The sequence below is a fragment of the Crocodylus siamensis genome, chromosome 1 (genome assembly GCF_052110815.1).
Source record: "Crocodylus siamensis isolate JL-2025a chromosome 1, ASM5211081v1, whole genome shotgun sequence".
Classification (NCBI taxonomy): domain Eukaryota; kingdom Metazoa; phylum Chordata; order Crocodylia; family Crocodylidae; genus Crocodylus; species Crocodylus siamensis.
Genome location: NC_143395.1, coordinates 206,435,202 through 206,454,727, shown reverse-complemented (window position 1 = coordinate 206,454,727; position 19,526 = coordinate 206,435,202). Strand labels below are relative to the sequence as shown.

At 45.4% G+C, this 19,526-nt stretch overlaps 1 protein-coding gene across 5 annotated transcripts in view; it reads right to left on the bottom strand.

The window, feature by feature from the left end:
* WARS2 (tryptophanyl tRNA synthetase 2, mitochondrial) overlaps positions 1–19,526 on the bottom strand; it is a 117,651-nt gene that overhangs the window by 97,961 nt on the left and 164 nt on the right. For 3 of the 5 annotated variants that reach the window (XM_090053715.1, XM_090053709.1, XM_090053687.1), the window contains exon 2: positions 3,878–3,964. In XM_090053715.1, coding sequence (XP_089909841.1) covers positions 3,878–3,964 — 87 coding nt within the window. Of the gene's footprint in view, positions 1–3,877; positions 3,965–19,254; positions 19,471–19,526 lie in introns of those variants that run through there. The other 2 variants (XM_090053695.1, XM_090053702.1) reach the window with 2 other exon arrangements.

The window sequence follows — 19,526 nt, the reverse complement described above, 5'->3', positions numbered from 1 at the left end:
AGGCTGATCACCCTCCTGAACTTCAGTTAGAAGCTGCTGGCCAAAGTCTTTGCTGAGCAATTCAAATCCGGCCTATGTGCAAACGAGGACCAGTCATTTGGCGTGCCAGGATGCCAGATCCACAGAGCCCTGGTGCAACTGAGGACACGCTCCAGCTGGAGAGAGAGAGAGGGCAGAACATCACCGTCCTAAACCTGGACCTGGAGAAGGCTTACAACCGAGTGTCTTACCAGTTCTTGTTCCAGACGCTGGAGCGGATGGGAGTCCCCCCGACCTTTGTCAGCTGGATCAGGACCCACTACACAGGTGTGGGCAGCAAAATGCAGATCAGTGGCTTCCTGAGTGCCTGGATCGCGGTGGAGTCAGAGATCCAGCAGCGCTTCCCACTTTCCCTGATCCTGTTTGAGCCCCTGGCCCAGCGCCTGAGGCAGGATCCAGAGATCCGTGGAGTCCACATTCCAGGTAGCACCAACCAAGAGGTCAAGGTCCTGGCCTACATGGATGACTTGAACATCCTGTGCCAAAACAAGTGGTTGGCAGAGAGAGCCCTGTGGCACATGCAGGTATACAAGGCAGTGGTGGGGGCCAAGCTCAATGTGAGCAAGAGCACCTGCCTTGCCGTGGGTGATCCCTGAGACTTGGAGTCCCTGGGGGGGGTCTCTGTCTCCTGCAAGGGGGTCAGGATCCGCAGCACCGATTTCAACCACGAGCTTAGGGGCAGGCCAGCATGGGAGACAACAGAGGCAAAAGTAAAGCAGAGACTGGGGCTGTGGTGCATATACTCTTTCCATGGTAGGGGTGCATCGCGCTTGTGAAGGTGTTGCTGTTACTGGTGCTTCTGTGCACTGCACTGGTCTTCCCCCTCTTCCAAGCATGTCACCCAAAGGATCTAGAAGGACGTGTGCATGTCCTTCTGGGGTTCCAGATGGGAAAAGGTAACTGGGAAGACCTTGTACAAGGACAAGAAAGGCAGGGGCAGGGGCATGCCAGACATCCTCCTGTTCCTGTGGGCCAAGTATATGAGCCAGATCTGCAAGCTGGCAACAAGCATGGAATCCAAAACCACCTGCTTGGTGAGGTATTTTGCAGGGCACATCCTGAGACACTGGGGGGTGATCACCCCAACCAACCACAGACTGTGGATCATGGGCTCACCGTGGTTGTATGAGATCCTAAACCAGTGCCAGTTTGTACAGCCTGCAGAGCATAGGCTGTGTGACCATGAGCAACCACAAGAAGATCCAGGAGATGCTGAAGCTGAGGGACATCACATTGCCTGTGGACCTGCTCTTGGGCAATGTGTACCAGGTCGTGTGGGAGCACATCGACCACAAGAACCTGTGCAAACATCACAGGGACCTGAACAGACTGATAGCTCACCAAGCCCTGCCAGTGAGGGCCTGGAGGTATAGGGAGAGACAGCTGGGGAGACCAACTGCCATGGAGCCACCGAAACAATCAACTACCTTCTCTGGCTCTGCACCTGTGCCAAAGAGGTAAGGAACAGGGTGAAGCAGCTCTAAACGGTGATCAGCATCAACCGGCTAACCAGAGAAGCGGCACTGTACAGGCTCCTCACCAAACACTAAGGGAACACATTGGCCCTTTTCAACCAGTTTCCTTCAGGAGCACCCTGTGGAAAGCCAAAAACCTCCTGTTGTATAGAAACATGGACGTAGAGGTGGTAGACTGTATAAAAATGGCTCCGAGTAAACTCCAGTCCTACTACCAGAAATCAGTAGTAGAAGATGGAGAGGAGGTAGCCAAAGCCACCTGGCACAGACACATGGCATAGGCTCTTCCAACTTACCCCTAGCAGGGAAGGGGGGCAGTGACAGCGAAGAAGAGGAAGAGAGAAATTAAACTGAGGACAGCAATAGCGAGAGCAGCAGCAGGTCCTCCAGCGGGACCTGGAGCAACAGCGACATGGAAGACAGATAAACTGAGTCTATGACCCCACAAGCAGGACGGGGATCAAAGGAAGGTGTTGCCTGCTCTGAGAGATCAGTTTTTGTGGGTGTGTGGTGCATGGTGCAGATATTGTAATGGGTACAGGTGGCCAGCGGGACTTTGTACAGGCGCACGGACGCAGTTTTTGTAACAGGTTATGGTTTTTCTTCATGGAATGATACTCAGAGTGTAGATATATATCATATTTTATAGAGAGACAATATATATTTTCCAAAAAGGTTATATTACATACATACTACATGTAAAGAGGGGCTGCTCAAAAGTGTGTTTATGGAGTGCCTGTGCTAAAACTTTCGGCAATTTAAAAAAGAGGTAAGATGCATCAATTCTTGATTAACTAAGTGTATGAGTATTATATGATAATAGTTAAAACCATGTTTAATTTCAAGGTTCTTGAAATCTGTTCTTCACTTCCATATGTTCAGGAAAAGGAGGATCTTGCAAGGAAGGAGATGGGGAAGGGACTGCCAGGGGAAAAAGTTAGAGGAAAGCAGAGGGGAAAGAACTACCTCACCCCACAGATTTACTTTCCCTATTGTAGCAAAGGGAGGGGAACAAATTCAAAGTAAAACCCCAATAATTCAGTTCTCTAACTGGAAAACTGTCATAAATTTATACATTTTCCACATATAGCATCTACTTCATTGGGGGGAGTCATCTTATAATCAAAGTCATCTTCTATTCAAGAAATACAGTACTCCGTCCATATCCGTGTGATAGATAAGAAAAAAGGAACATCTTAGTCATTACTACTACACTGTATCCTCTCTAACAACCTAAAAGATACTGTAAAGGTTTTAATTTCCCCCCCCTCCTTTTCTCCCCTTCTTTTTTCTTGTGGCCCTGCAAAAGAAGTTAATTGCATATCTCAGTTTGCAAAACATTGATTAAGTCTGCTACGTTGCCTGATTGGGGTGCTGAAGCATCACTCAGAGGGCAGAGATATGCAGCAAGGCTGATATGTACATTAACTGCATTTCCTGTTGCAGTACAAGACACTGCCTGGCTATCTTAATTCTGAGTTAATAGAGATCTGGAGGTAGTTAATTGACATTGACACCACTTCCACAATAAACAATTATGGAGATACGATAGAGCCCAAGAGGTTTTGCTGCAACTAAGCTACCAGGTCTACCCTCCTGGCCTTTGGTTCCACAAGGTCTGCAAGAAGAAGAGACGTAACCAGTAGCCTGTGAGAGAATCTCTACCAGCTGGTGGAAGCAAAGGAGAGGGCAGGGAAGCCTTAAACCAGTGGTTCTCAGCCAGGATGCCATGAGATCCTTTTAAAAGATACTGTACAGACACTAACACAATTCACAAAATTAATCCAGAGTTTTGAAACAAGAACCTATTGCATAACAAACATTCTGACCGGATGTGTTCTTTCTGGTGACTTTGCAGCCAAATTGCTCTATTATTTTTCTATAGTAAAAAATGAGTGAAAACTGAGAGCTGGCATTTTCCAAAAGATGCCTTAAGTCAAAAAAGTTTGCGAACCACTGTCTTACATGCTATACTCCACTTCATTAACTAGTATAGGGGAGTTACTCTCATTCCCATATGGAAATAATCACACTAATACAACATACCTTCATACAAGTACATCTATATCCATGGGGGGATGGGGGGGGGCAGCCTGCTTTAAACTACACAAATAGAGTTAAAACAGTATCAAGCACAAACAAGGCCAAAGGGGGGGGGGGGGAAAAAAAAGTCAGTGGGTTCCTGGCAGGGAAAAATAATGAATAATGTGGGTTGATTTAATTCTGTTCTAATTGGACAGACTTTGGGGAAGAGATTATAAAAATGTCATTATGGGACATAACTGATAATAAAACCATTTAGTATTTTAAACTTGACACCAGCTTTGAGAACATGGAAATGTGGCTTAGTATTTAATACTCACTGCCTTGCATGTTCTATCTTCAGAAAAAGAAGCCGCCTCCAGTTCTTTGCACAGAGTAAAACTGATAGAAGCAAGTCTGATTTGTTTCTAAAAAAGAAAAAGCAAGGAATAAGCACCAGGTCCACTATAACAGAGACAACAAATTTGTTATATTTATTAACAATACAGAATAAAGGCTTTTGAATATTCAACAGATTAGCTGTCAGCATTTTGTAAGCTTCTTTTGCTCTTCTCTGAACTACAGTGAAATTTGCTTCATCTGTTAGATATTCCCAGTCCCCTTTTAGAAAAGTAGAAGTCTCCACATTTCCTTATTCCCTCCTACTAAGGAAACTGGCTACATTTTCATATTTTGATTACAACAGTATCCAAATACCATATGAACATATGATCTATACATCTCCTTCTCTAGCTCCAGAAGAGTTTATTTTATTCTACTATACTTTTTGTTTGAGTTTGTAGCTGCATGCTACCAAGACTGGCCCAAAGGAATATAAACAAAGAATAACAAGTTACAGTCAGTGGGATTTTTAAATCACATTTTTGTTTTTAACAACTCTGTTATTTGGAAGTTTTAGAAGCTAAAAATATATGGGTTTTTATTGTTTATTCTCTTTGGTAATTACCTAGAGAAGGGAAAGTTAGCTACTATTTACATGAAGCCTTAACTGATACAGTTGTTTAAAAACATTCACTTCAGGGTCTCTGGCTCAAATTCAGCTCAGGCAGAGTCAACGGCTGTTCAGAGACCTGTGTTAAATGAATTGGGTGTCACAATATTTCCTAGTAAAGAGTGCCCATCACAAAAAACTCCACAACTTGCTATTCCTTAGAACGAACAGGATTCTTTAACTGACTTTAAATTGACATGAATCCCTCCATAATAAATTTTAATCATCTTAATCAGTAGTGCTCAATATTCTTCCTCAGCGGGCCAGATAGGCAGTGCTCAATGATCACATGGCCCTTCAGGCAAACAAGCTTGACCCAGCTCTGCAGGGAAAGGAGGAATGGCCCACCCCGACCCAGAAGTGGCGGGGGAGGGGTACTACCCAACCCAGCCTGGCTTCAGGGAATGGCAGGGCGGGGGGTTGGTTAGGAAGTATGGCCCACAATTTGGCAGGGGGGGAGGAAATCAATGGTTACCACTGCCAAATTTCTGGATCTGTTGAGAGCACTTTGGGAGACCCAGTGTCTATTGTAAATAATGCTTATAAATAGTTCTTTAAGTAGGACATCTATGTGCCCTTTTCACCCCAAGGGCAGATCCTAGTTTAGGTGTGATCCTTGGTTCCCCAAGACGTAATGTTGTGCTGTATTGGACCAGTGCTGTCCCAGATTCAGAGGATAATTTTATAACTGTTACAAGCGTGGCTTGACAACCTGCTGAGGAGTGAAATCTTCTTGCCCGAACACTGAGCAAAAATACAAAATGTTACATGAATGGAAGGGTAAATGACAGAAGTGATCATTAGTAACTTCCAGTAACCTCAAACAGTCCAAAATTATTTTATTTTAGTAGGTACTCTCAGATCTGCACCTTGGAAGGAGATAGTTAATGATGGCTGGCCTGCCTTGGAAACAACTTCTACTTAACCAGGTAAGGCTTTCTAACAGTAGGAAAGGTTCTGCTAATAAGAATGTTCTGCACATTAGCTGGACTCTTTCTGTTTAAACTGAATGGCTAAATTGACACTATGAGGTGGAGACTGAAATGATCGCAGTATGAAACTTGATTGTGACTCAGAGATTATGAATGGAAGTAAAACTGTAGGAAGTTGCACAAACACTAACCACCAAGATCGCTCCAGGTAATACGCTTGGATAGGAACCTCATTTACAGAGATTCTAGGATTTAGTCACAAGTGCATTTTGGACTATGAATGTATGGGGAAGGTGAAGTGACAGAAAACAGAGATTCTGGCAATTCTGATCTCCATCCAGTAAGTCTCATGATCCAAAAAAAACCCTAACACAAACAATTTGGCTCTTTTGATGGACAAAATATATTATTTTCTGGATACTATCCAGTGAGCTTGTGAAAAAATGCCATCCTTTACTGTATCCAGATGGTAAAGGATCAAACTAGTCAGTTTCATGACTATATCTCTTGAAGTAAAATGCTGGTTTCTTAACCAACTCTGAGCTAGACAACAAATATGATTCTTTGAATAAGTTATTTGGAGCCTAGTGGGATGTGGATACTTTTGTTAATTTTACACAGTCCAAGCACCTCAGCAATAATTACAGTTTAAGTTTGTAAAGTATGCTGGTATCCTTTAGGCCAGGGGCATGGACAGATCTAGAATTTTGAAAAGGGGGGTGTAGATAGTGAAGTTATATTATCACATACAAAAACACACATTTTTCTACAGTTAAAAATAAACTGGAAGCTTTATTAATATGCTAGCAACCTAGGGCTGTATTATTCAGATCCAAGCAAAAACAGATATGGAATGAGTTAAAAGCAGTCTTCAAGGCTGTGAAATAGGAGATTCATTACCAGGAGTAGCTAACAAACAGCAGAATTGCAGAACAAAGGATAGCCTGATTGGCAGAACATCAAGACCGTTACAAGAAGCAAGAGCCATAATCAACCATGGAATGAAGAGTTTGGAAGGGATAAGGTAGATTTTAAAGAGTTATGAAGTCAAATGACTCCCTCAGCACCGCCCGGCTAGAAATGCTGTATGTCCATATTAACTCTACATTAAAACACATATGCCCCAAATACTGATTTGCCAAAATAACATTTCGGAGAGCATATAGAAATAGCTGGCATGGGATACAATTCTCTCTATTCCCTGGCAGAAGACAGTGAAATAACGCAAAAGTAGTGGGATAGTGGATTCAACTGAATATTAGAAAACCAACTTAGAAAAGAAAGAAAAAATAAAAACAAAAATAAGTCCATTTCAGAATATTCACTTTCTATTAACTATCGTACTGGGAAACTTCTAACATCCAGAATCTCCTAAGTCTTAATAGGTTAAACTGTACAAAGGAAGCACCATTTGACCCACCACAGAGATTCCACCAACTTCTGGGTGTGAAACACAGCAGTTATTTAAATATTCAGGACAGTAAGTGACTGCTAGATCCATAGAATAACCTAAGACCCGTCTCACTCGATAGACAGCTCCTCCAGCAGTACAACATCCCCTCACAACACCACTCCAGGAAACTTGCACAATACTCAGAGGGAAGGCCACTTATAAGCATCAGAAATAATACTTCAAGCAAGAGGAGCATATTCTTTGAGGTCCTTCCATCTAATAGTTGATTCATCCCATCCAACCTTTCATCTGTCTGGATCACAACCAGAAGTAATGCTACCACTCATGGAGAGCCGGACCCAACTTTTTCACTCAGCTGGCTGGATGGACAGTGGCAGGTCCATTGGCAGGCAGGATCCAGCCACTTGGCTCAATCTGGCACATGGGATGGACACAACAGGGGTCTGATCTGCAGAGACCAGCCCTGATCCAGCCAGATGAGGGGGCAGAGAACACTTCAGCCTTGAGCTGGACATGCAGGGGGTGAGAATGACCTGGTCCCAATCTGGATGTATGGAGAGGGGGTAAGGGCAGAGCAGTGCCAATCTGGACGTACAGGGGCAGAGTGGCTTGATCCAGCCCCATGGGGGGCAAGCCTGGGGCATGATATGGCCTTGCAGCTACGGCCCAAGTGGAGCTTCCACCACACCCGACACCAAATTTGTCAACCCGTGGAGATCCCTGCAAGCCAGATGCTATAGTTCTGCAACCCAGATTTGACCTGCAAGCTGTGGGTTGAGCATCCCTGAAGTACATTAATTCAGTGATAATCACAGTTCAGACATTGTGAGGAAGACAATTCAGGCCATTCAAACCTGAAAACTTACTTTCCAGTACACCAACCTTTTATATACTGCTTTAGACCTGGAGATCTTACCTTGGATCTTATCAGAAAATGGTTGGCAATATAAAAACTACACTCTCTAGGAACTCCACTTCAAATGTTCAGTTCCACTTGTAAACAAACATATATTCATTAGAGCAGGGGTGGACAACCTATGGCACATGTGCCATACATGATGCAGGCAGGCTGTGCATGTGGCACACTACAGGTGATGAAGGGGACAAGCAGCAAAGTAGAAGATCAGAGACTAGAAAACAGCAGAAGATTGGGCAGGTAATACAGGGTAGGGAGCAGAGCAGATCAAGCAGGGGAAGGAGAGCAGCACTTAGGAAGGGTTCTGGGTTAATTTGAGGCACATCTGCCAAAAAGGTTGGCCCCCACTGTGACAGAGGAAGTAATGTGTACATGGCATGGAGTTGAGCATGAAGACTATAGGTCTTTGTGAGAAAAACTAAAATGAAAATAAAGTTTTGTATCACAACACACAGTGATATCACTGTATCCAAGAAGAGGCATACCCCATATGAAGATTGCAAATAATTACCATCAAGAGACTTTAAAACTCCATTCCTGAGAACTATAAGCTTTAATTGGTTATGTGAATAAGCCATCTAAATATGATTCAAAAACTGATGCAGTTATGTAACTGTGCCTGAAGACAGTTTTGGCATCTTTGCTGCTGCTCACAGCTTCACCAAGCTAGAACAGCATAAAAACTGAGCAGTATCACCAGTTATCCCTGCAGCTATTCCAACTTCTATAGGCATAACTGAACAAAAATAAAAATCAACTTAATTTCACTCTGGTTCTTGGAGTTCTCCCTCTAGTAGTAGAGGAAAATGCTAGACAGTATCAAAGAAATGTAGAGTAGGGGTTAAAATAATACAAACCGTCCATCCTTGTACTAGCCATTAATTTCTAGCCCAAAATGAACAACATACAAAATACTCCCCCTTTTTAATAAAGGAACTGAGGAGCACTTGCAAGGTGCATACGTGTAGAAGCAGCCAGGGTGTTTTTCCTTCCAACAAATATCAGATTAACAGATATCAGATAAAGCATTTAAACTCAATGAACTAAGAAGCCATCCTTAAAAGTGTTTACTGGCCAGTGTGCACTGATGAGGAATGGAGTCAGTCTGATTCCTTATGAACACATGCTCAAATTAGAGGTGCACCGATATATTAGTTGGATATCGGATTGGCACTGATAAAAGGAAAATAAACATTATCAGCCATCAGCTTTTTTGGCTAGTGTAGCCGATAATGATCACCCATAACTGCAATACACCTTCTGGCCCCAGGCCCTTGGACACTCTGTGCAAATAGAGGAATACAAATAGGCAACATGAAGAGCAGCGCCCTACAGGTAAGTCTTTGGAGGGGAAGGGGCATAGGGAAAGGAAAGTGCATGGGGGAGGGGGCACATCAAGGCCCCCCCATGATGAGGAAGGGACGGGGCAGAGGGCTCTGCTCAGCCAGGGCAATGAACGGGACTTGGGTCAGGGAGTGAGATGGAGTTGCAAGCAGCTTGTCCAGGGGGTATGGGGAGGAAGAGAGGCTCTCTGTCACTGCATGCACCCCACAGGAGAGGCATGGGGAAGGCTAGTGCCCCACTCCAGATTTGTGCACAGTGAGAATGCAGGCTGCTCACCATAGACTAGGGGCTATCTGCCCTACTGTCTTTTCCTCGGGAGCGCCACACTGGCTGTGCACCCCCTACCTGCCCAACAGCAGTGTCGGGTGGGCAGGGGACGCACGATCGGTGTGGGGCCCCCAGGGCAAAAGCAGCAGTGTAAAGAGCCTACAGCCTGCATCCGCCCTCACCCTGCTCAGCTCAGCTCCAGTTCAAAGCATTCCCATGGTTAAAAATGGTGGTAGCAGCGACTGAACTAAAGCTCATTCACTGAGCTTTAGTTCAAGTGCTCCCACCACCATTTTTAATTACTGGGACTCTGACCCCATGAATGAGCCACCTGTGGCTCTGTCCTGCTCCCTGCCCTGCCCCAGGGTCCTATTCACTGCTCTGGCTAGGCAGCACCCGCAGCTCCTGCCCCTCTCCCTCCCTCACTGTGGGGGCCTCAATCTGCCCCCCCCCATCCCTTCCCCTCCACAGACTTACCTGAAGGAAGCTGCTCTCCATGCTGCCCAGCTGCATTCCTATAAATCAGTTAGTGGATCAGTATCAGCCGATATAGGTGGTTAATAATCGGCTATTGGTATCAGCCGAGAAAATCTTTATCGGTGCACCTCTAGCTCAAATAACAAAAGTTACCACAAAACACAACTGTTTGCCTTATTAGCAGCCTTAGCAGAAAGATCTAAAATCTGAATAGTCCAAAGTGGCATCCATGACTCCATTCTCAGGGACTGCCACACCTTGAGTGTGTGGTCCTATTGCAATTCAAGTTTCTCTCTGAAAAAGCTGAGGTCCTGCGAAAAACAGAAGCTTGCATCATGAAACAATTCTGGAATATCTAAAGTACTGTTTACTGTGCAAGTTAACTAGAAATGTTATTTACAAGTTAAACCAGAACTACAAACTCCAGTCAACCCTTAGATGTGGCCCTTGAAAGCAGGGCAATTTGGAGGAAGTTTATCACCTGTACTGGTGATATTTACATAGAACTTCACAATCCGGGAATGTAAACTTAGCAACTTTCATTAGTGTTAAATTAGAGAAACAACATTTATCACACATTGTTCAATGTCCATACCTACTGTAATGAACAGAGTGAATTCATGCCCTGAAAATGTTTTACATCTGTCTATAGTAGAGGCTCTTTCTTGCACAGGTACTCCAGGCAAAAAAAACAACAACATAGAAGAGTGGTGTTCAACCTACGACCCCAGGGCTGGAACTGGTCAGCAGAGCCCATGTCATCCAGCTTGTGGGTCTCCCCATGGGTCCAATGGAGGAGCAGTAGCAGTGATAATTGTTCCCAGAGCTGTGGCAATTAATGCTGCCACTGCTCTCCCATTGCCAAAGTTCTGGACCTGTAGGGAGCCCCACAGCCCAGATGACATGGTTCCACATGGTGTACCACACCAGCATGTGGTAACCACAGCCTGATCCAGAGCCAGCATGTGGGGTCAGGCCATGGCCTGCACTGGCACACCAGACTATACCCACAGACTGATCCTGTATGCTGACCCTGCACTGGATCCTGTCTTGCACCAATCATCTGGCCTGCAGGGCCAGAGAGTTTGAACACCACTGGCATAGACAAAGCATCACACAGGCAAGTTAGGAAATTTTTTTGTCCACCCAGAAATTCTAGTAACTTTTTAACAAGGAAGTTTAAATGTAGCTGCGACCAATGTAGCCCTAAAATATATGCTGTACCACTGCATACTAACTAACGCTAACCCCTGAAAGTGAGAAAGAGCAGATGCTTCTTTCTGGCCTAATGAACATTCCTAAGTTTTATGGGAAAGGTATGTTCAGTCCTTAATGACTTAATAATAAATTACATTAGAACAAAAGGACAAAGGACAAAGGTCTAAATTTTCAAAAGCTTAACACTGATGTCAGGAGGAGTTAGACAACTTTAACTGCTCTTGAGGATCTGAGCCTAAGCATAGTTTAGAGGAAGCAAACAGTGTAGCAGAAATACAATATATAAAATAATAAATGGTGTACAGAAGGTAGACTGTCCTATTTATTTTCTTTTGATATAGGAGCAAGGGAACAGCTGAAAGAAAGCCAGCTTAACACTGACAGAGGAAATCATTTTATACAATGCTCCATAAACTAAAGTCTACCTAAAAATCATACTTTGGATTTTACTAACCATGGCTGATGTTTCTCTAGATAATCAGATCTTACAGGTATTTTAACAAACATTTCAAAAACAATTTTTTTAAAAGAAATGAACGTTATCCTTTGTACGGTATGAACCAGTTGATTGGCATCAGAGAAACTGTCATATCAGCATATTTTCCGTGATTGGAATCTTCAGATTTTTTTTTTTTTATTTATTTTTTTACACGTTCCTCTAAAGCAGGGGTGGTCAATCTGTGCTAGACGTGACACAGTAGGCACATGAAACTTGGGTGCTGCAGAGCTGAAGCTTCTGCCCTCCTAGAGTAGAATAGAGACAGGACACTGCTGCAAGAAGAGATGTCAAGTGTCATTGCCAAAAGCCAGGCTAACCCTTTCTTGGCTTGGCAGCAACTGACAAATTTAGAGCTTTGAAGCCTGGCTTCCATAATAAAAGGTGCAGCAGTTGCAGGGACAAGGAAAAGTTCATCTGGCTCTTGGCAATGATGCACACTTCTTTACAGCAACATCTTGCCTCTGTTCTGCTCCATGCAACCAGAGGCTTGAGTCCCCCTGTAACAGGTGCCAGGCCCCAGGGTGGCTGTGATACTCCCTGGTGGCCATACAACTCCTACCCTGCTCCAGCTCCTCAGGTATTCTCCCCCTTCTCCTTCCTGCCATACTTTGATGTAGTTACTGGTTTCTGAAAAGGGAGGCTGCCCCAGAGTAAGCTCTTGTCTAGTATCAGTCAGTGGGTGCCTCTCCAACCCAGTCTACACCCCCCTCCCCCCTCAGCTTGCCCTTCAGGTGCTGAGTGGGGACCGTCCAGCTTGTCTGTGCTCAAATGCGCTAACTGCCTTAAGGGTTCATTTCACTGCCTCTAACCCTCCCTACAGCCATACCCACACCTTCTGCAGATGTTAACAGTTAATTATTCAGCAGGTACTTTGCACCAGTACAGCATCAAGACTTCACACCCTCCTTGGGGCCTCAGCCTCTTCAGCTTCCACCCCTTTCCTCTAGCTGTGTCCTTTTGTCTAGGCCCACTGTGTTGGGCCTGACTCCTGGGCTCCAGTCCGTCTCCGTACTTGTCAGGTACTGTGTCCCTGGCTTCAGCCCCTCTCTAGGGGCTACTCTGTATAAGCCTGCTCCATGTCTTGAGCCCCCAGCCCTAACACAGCTCAAAACACCCAGGTGTCTCTGGCACCCTGCTGGTTAACTACAATGTACCCCTTGGGTGACCCACTGTGGCTTCCTCACATTCTCTTACAGCCACATACCCAGTCCACTGGTGTAATTAGCAACAAAAAAAGTAAACTCACTAGTTATAATGAAAACTAACCCCGCACTGGGTCCAAACATAAACCCCAGTTCACTGGCTGTACCACAAACTTCCCTGGGCTATATTCCCATCACTCTTCAGCACCTTACTTGTAATCCCAGGGCAGTTTTAGCTGCCAGCCATGCACTCCTCTGAAGCCTTCCTGGGTAGAGGCGCTTCCCACTTCACCTGCAGGGCCAGACTGACCATCTTTTCTCCTAGTATTGGGTTTATGTGCCCTAGAGCACTGCCCCTTCCAGTCAGGTGACCCTAATTAAGCATAAGTTTCCCTTTGAGCTTGATGGTTGGCCTGCTTGCTGTAGTGCAGCTAGCTCATGCTCAGCTACCTACTACAAAATTTCCTTAAAGGAGGGAGTAAAGGAGCCCCTGGCTCCCTGTTACATCTCCCACCCCTACCTTCACTCCAGCACTTCAAAGTGCAAGCTATCAGGAAAGCCACTGGAGGGGCAGGGATCAGAGTAGCACTGAGGGAACGGAGCTTGACTTGTGGTCTGTCTGCCAATAAGGCAGGCCACCACTGCTCTAAAACATCTGGAAGTGGTCATTTCAGAGACACAAAATTACACAAAATAGCAGATATCTGCTCTGCTGTGGCAGTATTTACATTCAAATTAGCTATGCTTTATCAAAAAAATTGTAGGGGGAAAAACCCTTTAGCTAAAGATTACTGAAGTAAATAGGAATCTTTAGGTTTTAGATCAGAACTTTAGACAACATCAACTGATGTTGTAAATAAAGCATCTTTTAATAAAAATAAATAGTTTGTTATATTCAAGCCGATGAGCATGATGTCAAATAGTTGTGCTTGTTTCCCTTTGATGTCATCACTGAGCACAGAGTACACAAGCAAATTAGGAGACAAAACGATTCCAGGCAGAGACAGAATGTTCCCTAGTTATATCATAAAAAGATGTGATCTCTTCAAAGCTATCTGCTGTTCTTGTTGAAACACATGGAAAGTGCAAGATGGCAAAAAGGAAAAGCAATCCAGAATGAAAGCTGTTTTTAGAATACACAGTGCCATTATTTCAAGATGAAAAATTGGAAGTATGCATTTCAAGCTTCAAGTACAAAATCCAAGAACAATGAGGTGACAACAGATTGTGTCAGACTTGCAGAGAAGTGTTTGCCAAATAAAATATTTTAGACTTTTAAATTAGAATAATAGTTTAACACTAAGACTATGCATCTTCAAATAGTTTGAAATCAAATAGCAGCATTCTCTTTCAGGCCCCTGGTCCATGATCCTGCATGACATTTTCCAATTTCGGAGAATAATGAAGTTGCCTAACAAAACTACCATATTTATCTGCATACCATACATGCCTTTTATCCAAAAATTGGAGATGGAAAACTGGAGTGCATGTCTTGAGGAGACTGATTTTTACAGGGGCTGAAAGTTCTAGGTGCATGGAGCTAGGCTAAGGAGGGGAATCCTGCCCTCTCTGTCCACTTCCTTGCTGCTGCCCAGCAGATGATATTATGGCAACAGCTACAGGTTTTACTCTCTCACAGCTGCAGCTGAATTAAGGCTCTTAAAGTGTTCTGCATACAACTAGACTCTAGCTGAGAGAGATAATTCCATAGCTGGTAAAGTAGCTGTCCTATTTGGAAGCATGTGGTATGAAAATAAATGAGATATGTGGAAAAGCTGTCAAGGTTAAGAATATATTTAGGGGACCTGTCCACACACCACTTGTAAATTTCAGTTTGACTTTATGAACTTTATGGTTTAGGCCAGGGGTAGGCAACACTTTTGGCCAGAGCGCAGAAAAAAAATGCAACATCTACTCTGTAAGGTGCCGGAGGGCCAGCATGCCAGAAAAACAAAACCGGGAGGCAAGGCGTACATGGGAGGATGCACTGCATATTAATATAGTTAATAAAAGTTATTTTTATGGTAAATATCAGATTTTCTAAAAATTCTAAACCTGGTGACAATAAATAAAACTTAATAGACTACCTTTGTCCTTGTGTATTCTTTTCTGTTAAGCAAGTTGTTAAGAAAGGAGAGGAGAGAGCTCGAGAAAAGGTAAAGAAAGAAAAAGGAAAGAAAAGAGGAGAGAAAGAACAAAGATAAAAGGGGAGAGAAAAAGACGAGAGAAAAAGAAAAGAATCAGAAAAAAGGAGAGAGAAAAAAGAAGATAGGAGAAAAGAGAAGAGAGAGAAAAAAAGGGGGGGAAGAAAAGAGAAGACAAAAAAGAGATAGAAAAAGAGGGCAAGAGAGAAAGAAAAAGGGAGAAAAAAAGAGAAGAAAAAAAAGAGGAGAGAAAGAAAAAGGAGAGAGAAAAAAAGGAAAAAGAGAAAGAGGGAGTGTCCTTTGCCACCAACGTGTCTCACCACCACTGGCTACGGGTTGGACCCGCTGGTCCAAGGCAGCATCCACCAGAGGGAGTCAGTGACACACCAGCAGCAGCCACCAGAGCCGGGGTGCTCAGGTCTCATCGATAGTCCTGGAGTAGGGGAAGCCTGGGCCCAGGGCTGGGACGGAGGGCCTGGCCAAGGCTTGGGCAGGTGGATACCCCATCCTACCCAGGGTTGGGGGATGGGTGCAGTACCAGGGTGCCGAGTGCTGGATCCAGGTAGTGCAGAAAGCAGTAGATGCAGGGGGAGGCACTGCAGGCAGGTCGGGTGGACATGTGGGGATGCCCAGTGGCACCTGATGTGTGGCCTGGCCCAGCCTGTGCAGCTCCGTGGGGATGGGCAGCAGCTGCCCTGCCTGCAAGGGGATGACACCTGGCTGGGGCAGGATGCTGGGCTCTGGCGGCTCCCAGCTCTGAGCCTGGCCTCCCTGTGTGCTGGGCGCAGTGCAAACGGGGTGGATCCACCCCTGGTACAAGGGCCTGGCCTCCAGAGCCCTCTAGGCCCTGGGAACAGCTGCCGCAAATGACACTCAGGACTGAGCCAGCTGGGAGCCTGCAGCACAGAGACCCTCCACTGCACCTGCCCTGGCCCCTGGAGGGCAACTGCAGGTAGGCAAGGCTGGGACAGCCATGGCAGCTGTTCTCAAGGCCCACAGCCACACCCTTACACCGGGGTGGCTCCGCCCTGTTTGAGCTGTGCCTGGCATGCAGGGAGGCCAAACCTGGAGCTGGTAGCACCTTGAGCCCGGCATCCTGAGCCCACAGAGCCCTTGGGCAGCCCCACTTCCCACCCAGCCCCTGCCTTCCCAATGGCCCGGCCGGGCTGGCCTGCCCACAGCACCTTCTCTCTGCACTGCCCAAACCCTGCCCCAAGCATCCAGCCCTAGGGCTTGGCACCCCGGTGCTACCCCTTCTTGAGTGGGATGGGACATCTGCCTGCCCAACGTCCCAGCCAGGCCCAGGGCTCACTTACCTGCTGGGAGCCTCCAGCATAGCAGCTCTGCCCCCGTGAAGCCCCTTCCAGGGGCTGGGCTGGGGTAGGCTGGGGGTGCAGCCCAGGGACAGGGGGCAGACTCAGCTGAATATAGACTGTGTTCTCCTGACTCCACCCCAGGTGCCTGCTGCAGTGCTGGGACCTGTAGCTGCTTGGGAGAGCCTGAAGCAGCAACTTAAAAAAAACAATGCATATATATATTAACAATTTCCTCACATACCTCCTGCCTCCTGGAGAAAATGTCTCCATGCACCACTAACTGGCATGCATGCCAGGGGTTGCCTATCCTAGGCTTAAACTCTCTTATTGTAGACTTGTATCAGGCTTCTGGTGAAATAAAAGCAAAATAAACCAGATTTTTAAATCTGGCCTCCAGGTAAGTGGTCATTAAGGGAGAGACTAACCAGTGAGTTACCTTGGTCAGATAAATAAAATTTGAAGTTGACCGAGAGGAGACTGAAGTTACAAAACTAGATCTCCCCAGAGCAGGCCACTCCAGAGGCATGTTTTATTGGCAAATTTTCCATGGGAGACCTGGAAGCATGAAAGGACAATGGCCAAATCCCAAAGGGCAATCAAGAGCAGTGAGGAAACTTAAGCATGAAATGGCATACAAATACTTTGTGTTTTGCCTGAGACACTATATCTTGCTCTGTATTAAAAACATTACTCTTTTCTTTAATTACTTAGCAAAGTCTATCTTACTGGTTTTGACAATGGTATCATACCTTTGAAATCCTCCAAAAAAACAAAAAAGTCTATGTTCTAGAATAAAACTGATTTTTAAATACACAAAGGTCAGTCCCAAGATAATGCCTATTTTTCCCCTCAGCATAGTAATACCAAAAATTATTAAATTTGGACAGAAATTGTACATTATCATTGAAGTCTTATTTGTTCTAACAGTCTCCTGTGTAAATGGCTTTTTTCCACTGGGGAAAGGGATACATAATCTGACATCGTTTGTGGGTCAATCAGAAAGTATACCTATTAATTTTGATCTCCTAACCAAGCCATGGACATGGAGCATATTCAACTTCTTGCCTGGAGGGGTGGGTTGACAATAGACTATGATGTCTATGTCTAGACTCAGAAGAAACTGAAATATCACATGTGAAGACAGAGACATGTCTGAGGTGCTCCTGCATGATAGCCCTTGCCTATGCTTCACCGGGGCACAAGCTGTTGTAACTGCACTGCTGGATCAGCTATAATGCCCCATCCTCCATACAGCCTGGAGAATGAGGGATAGACCATGAGGGTGACATTTCTGGGATGACAGCAAAGTGATGGCGGCTGTGGAATAGTGGCTTCAAGCAGAAACAAGGACAACATTAGGATACAATTTTGGGATATACGTCTTTGTTCACCAGTGGAAAAAGGCCATCAACAGAGGAGGTTATGTTAAAAAAAGCGTATATTCAGCAATGATGTACACTTTTTCTAAGCAAACTGAATGTTTCTAACAATATTTGGCTGAGGAAAAAAATAGACATCATAGTCTCATTTTTCCTCATGTTTCCTTTTCAATTTCCTTCCATCCATGGTTTTCAAGGCAGAATTCAGGGGGTTTTGGGTACTGTAACTATGAATTTTAATTTTTATGTATTTTAAAGTTTAACCTTCAGTGTGAACTTCTTGGAGTTATATTTCAGGTTTCTGATACGACAGCATCCTCATAACGCAGTATATCCTGTGCTGCTTGCGCACATGCACACACCCACACCCACTGAAATTCTATATTATTTTTTTCACAGCAAACTGGACTCTTGGTCAGTAATACATCACCCCGAAAATTAAATTAGTACAAGGTTATGAATCACAAGAAGAGAGCTGTGAAACTGTAGATCCCCGTTTATTCACTATGGTCTACTACTCCACAAGCAAGCTTTCCTCAAGCAAGCTGACAGTTCTTTACTTAATACTACCTCTGGATCATCTGCTCTACAAAAAAAAATCCACCATATTCAGTCAGAGGGATATTATGGAATTAAAAACACTGTCTCCATAGAAAAGCCAACTGCTCAGCTAAAAAACCTAAATAAATCCCATTCACCTAAATGAAGCAAGCCAGTGCAATTAATATCCCTACCCCACTGCAGCAACCAACTGCTGCATCTCAGTTTCACTCTTAAAACAGCAAGTCTCTATCCCCTATGGCTGCACAGAGTGGGGAGCAACTGAAGCCTATATGGCTCTTGTCAGGTACTGCAAAAGCACCAAGATACAGGACAGACCTGTAGCCTCTTCTCAGTCAGTCCAACAGGCTTTTCTCTTGGAAAAGGGGCACCCATGCATTGAAATAAAATACAAATCAGTAGTTCTGAAAAGGGCATTCCTGCTGCTTTCTGGTCAGGCTCTATAAGGCCAGCCTGGAAACAGAGGCACATAGACATCTCCCACTCCCCACCTGGGGGCAGAAAAAGTGCAGCAGCCCAGATAAAAAGTATGCAAGTTGAAACTTCAGAATAACGGTTCTCAACTAGGGCACAACTAAGCTCAGGAAAGTTATGGAGAAGTGCCTTGAGTTAAAAAAACAGCTGAAAACTACTGATGTAGATAACTGTTGGAGGGAAGGACAAGCCTAGAAACTGATTGTGGAAACCAGGAAATATCTAAAGAAACACTGAGTTCTTGGCCCTACCACATCCTCCACCACCATCTGGTGCTTCATATGTTTCCAAAACCTTTGGCAGGCATCTCACTTGCAGGCCCAAACCTGGAGGTCTGGGGTTCAAATGCCCCTGAGTTTTGCTTGCTCTCAGCTGTAAGGCCCCAGAGGCAGGCCAGGGAGAAGTCTCCCAGCTCCACAAAATGGGCTTAAAGCCAAGACTGTCCCACTCCAGCAGCTAAGTAAGAGGTTAAATTACCCCGGCAGGTACTAGCCCCTGCCAGGAGAGCAGTCTTCCTCGGTGTGGCTAGGAAGACTGCCTCCGTGGTCACAGTGTTTCCCTTGCCAGGCAAGCACAGACTGTGCTTGAGCTGAGCCTTCAAGCAGTCGAGAAGCAATACCCACCATTTCCTACGGCGGCACTAGCGAGCACTGTGTGACTGGGACGCTGCGAGCAGGGCTGGAGAGAGAGGCCCTGGCGGTGTAGCTGGAAAGGGCCATTCCCCCGCTCCCCGTCGCCCCCAACCAGCCCGACGCTGAGACGGCCTCGGGCCAGAGGCCGGTTCCTGGGCCGCCCGCGCGGCGGTCCCGCCCCACTGACCCCGCACAGCCCGAGCGCCGGCCCTCCCCTGCCTCTGCCGCCCGCGGGCCAGAGAGCTCTCGCCGCCGCGCTGAGC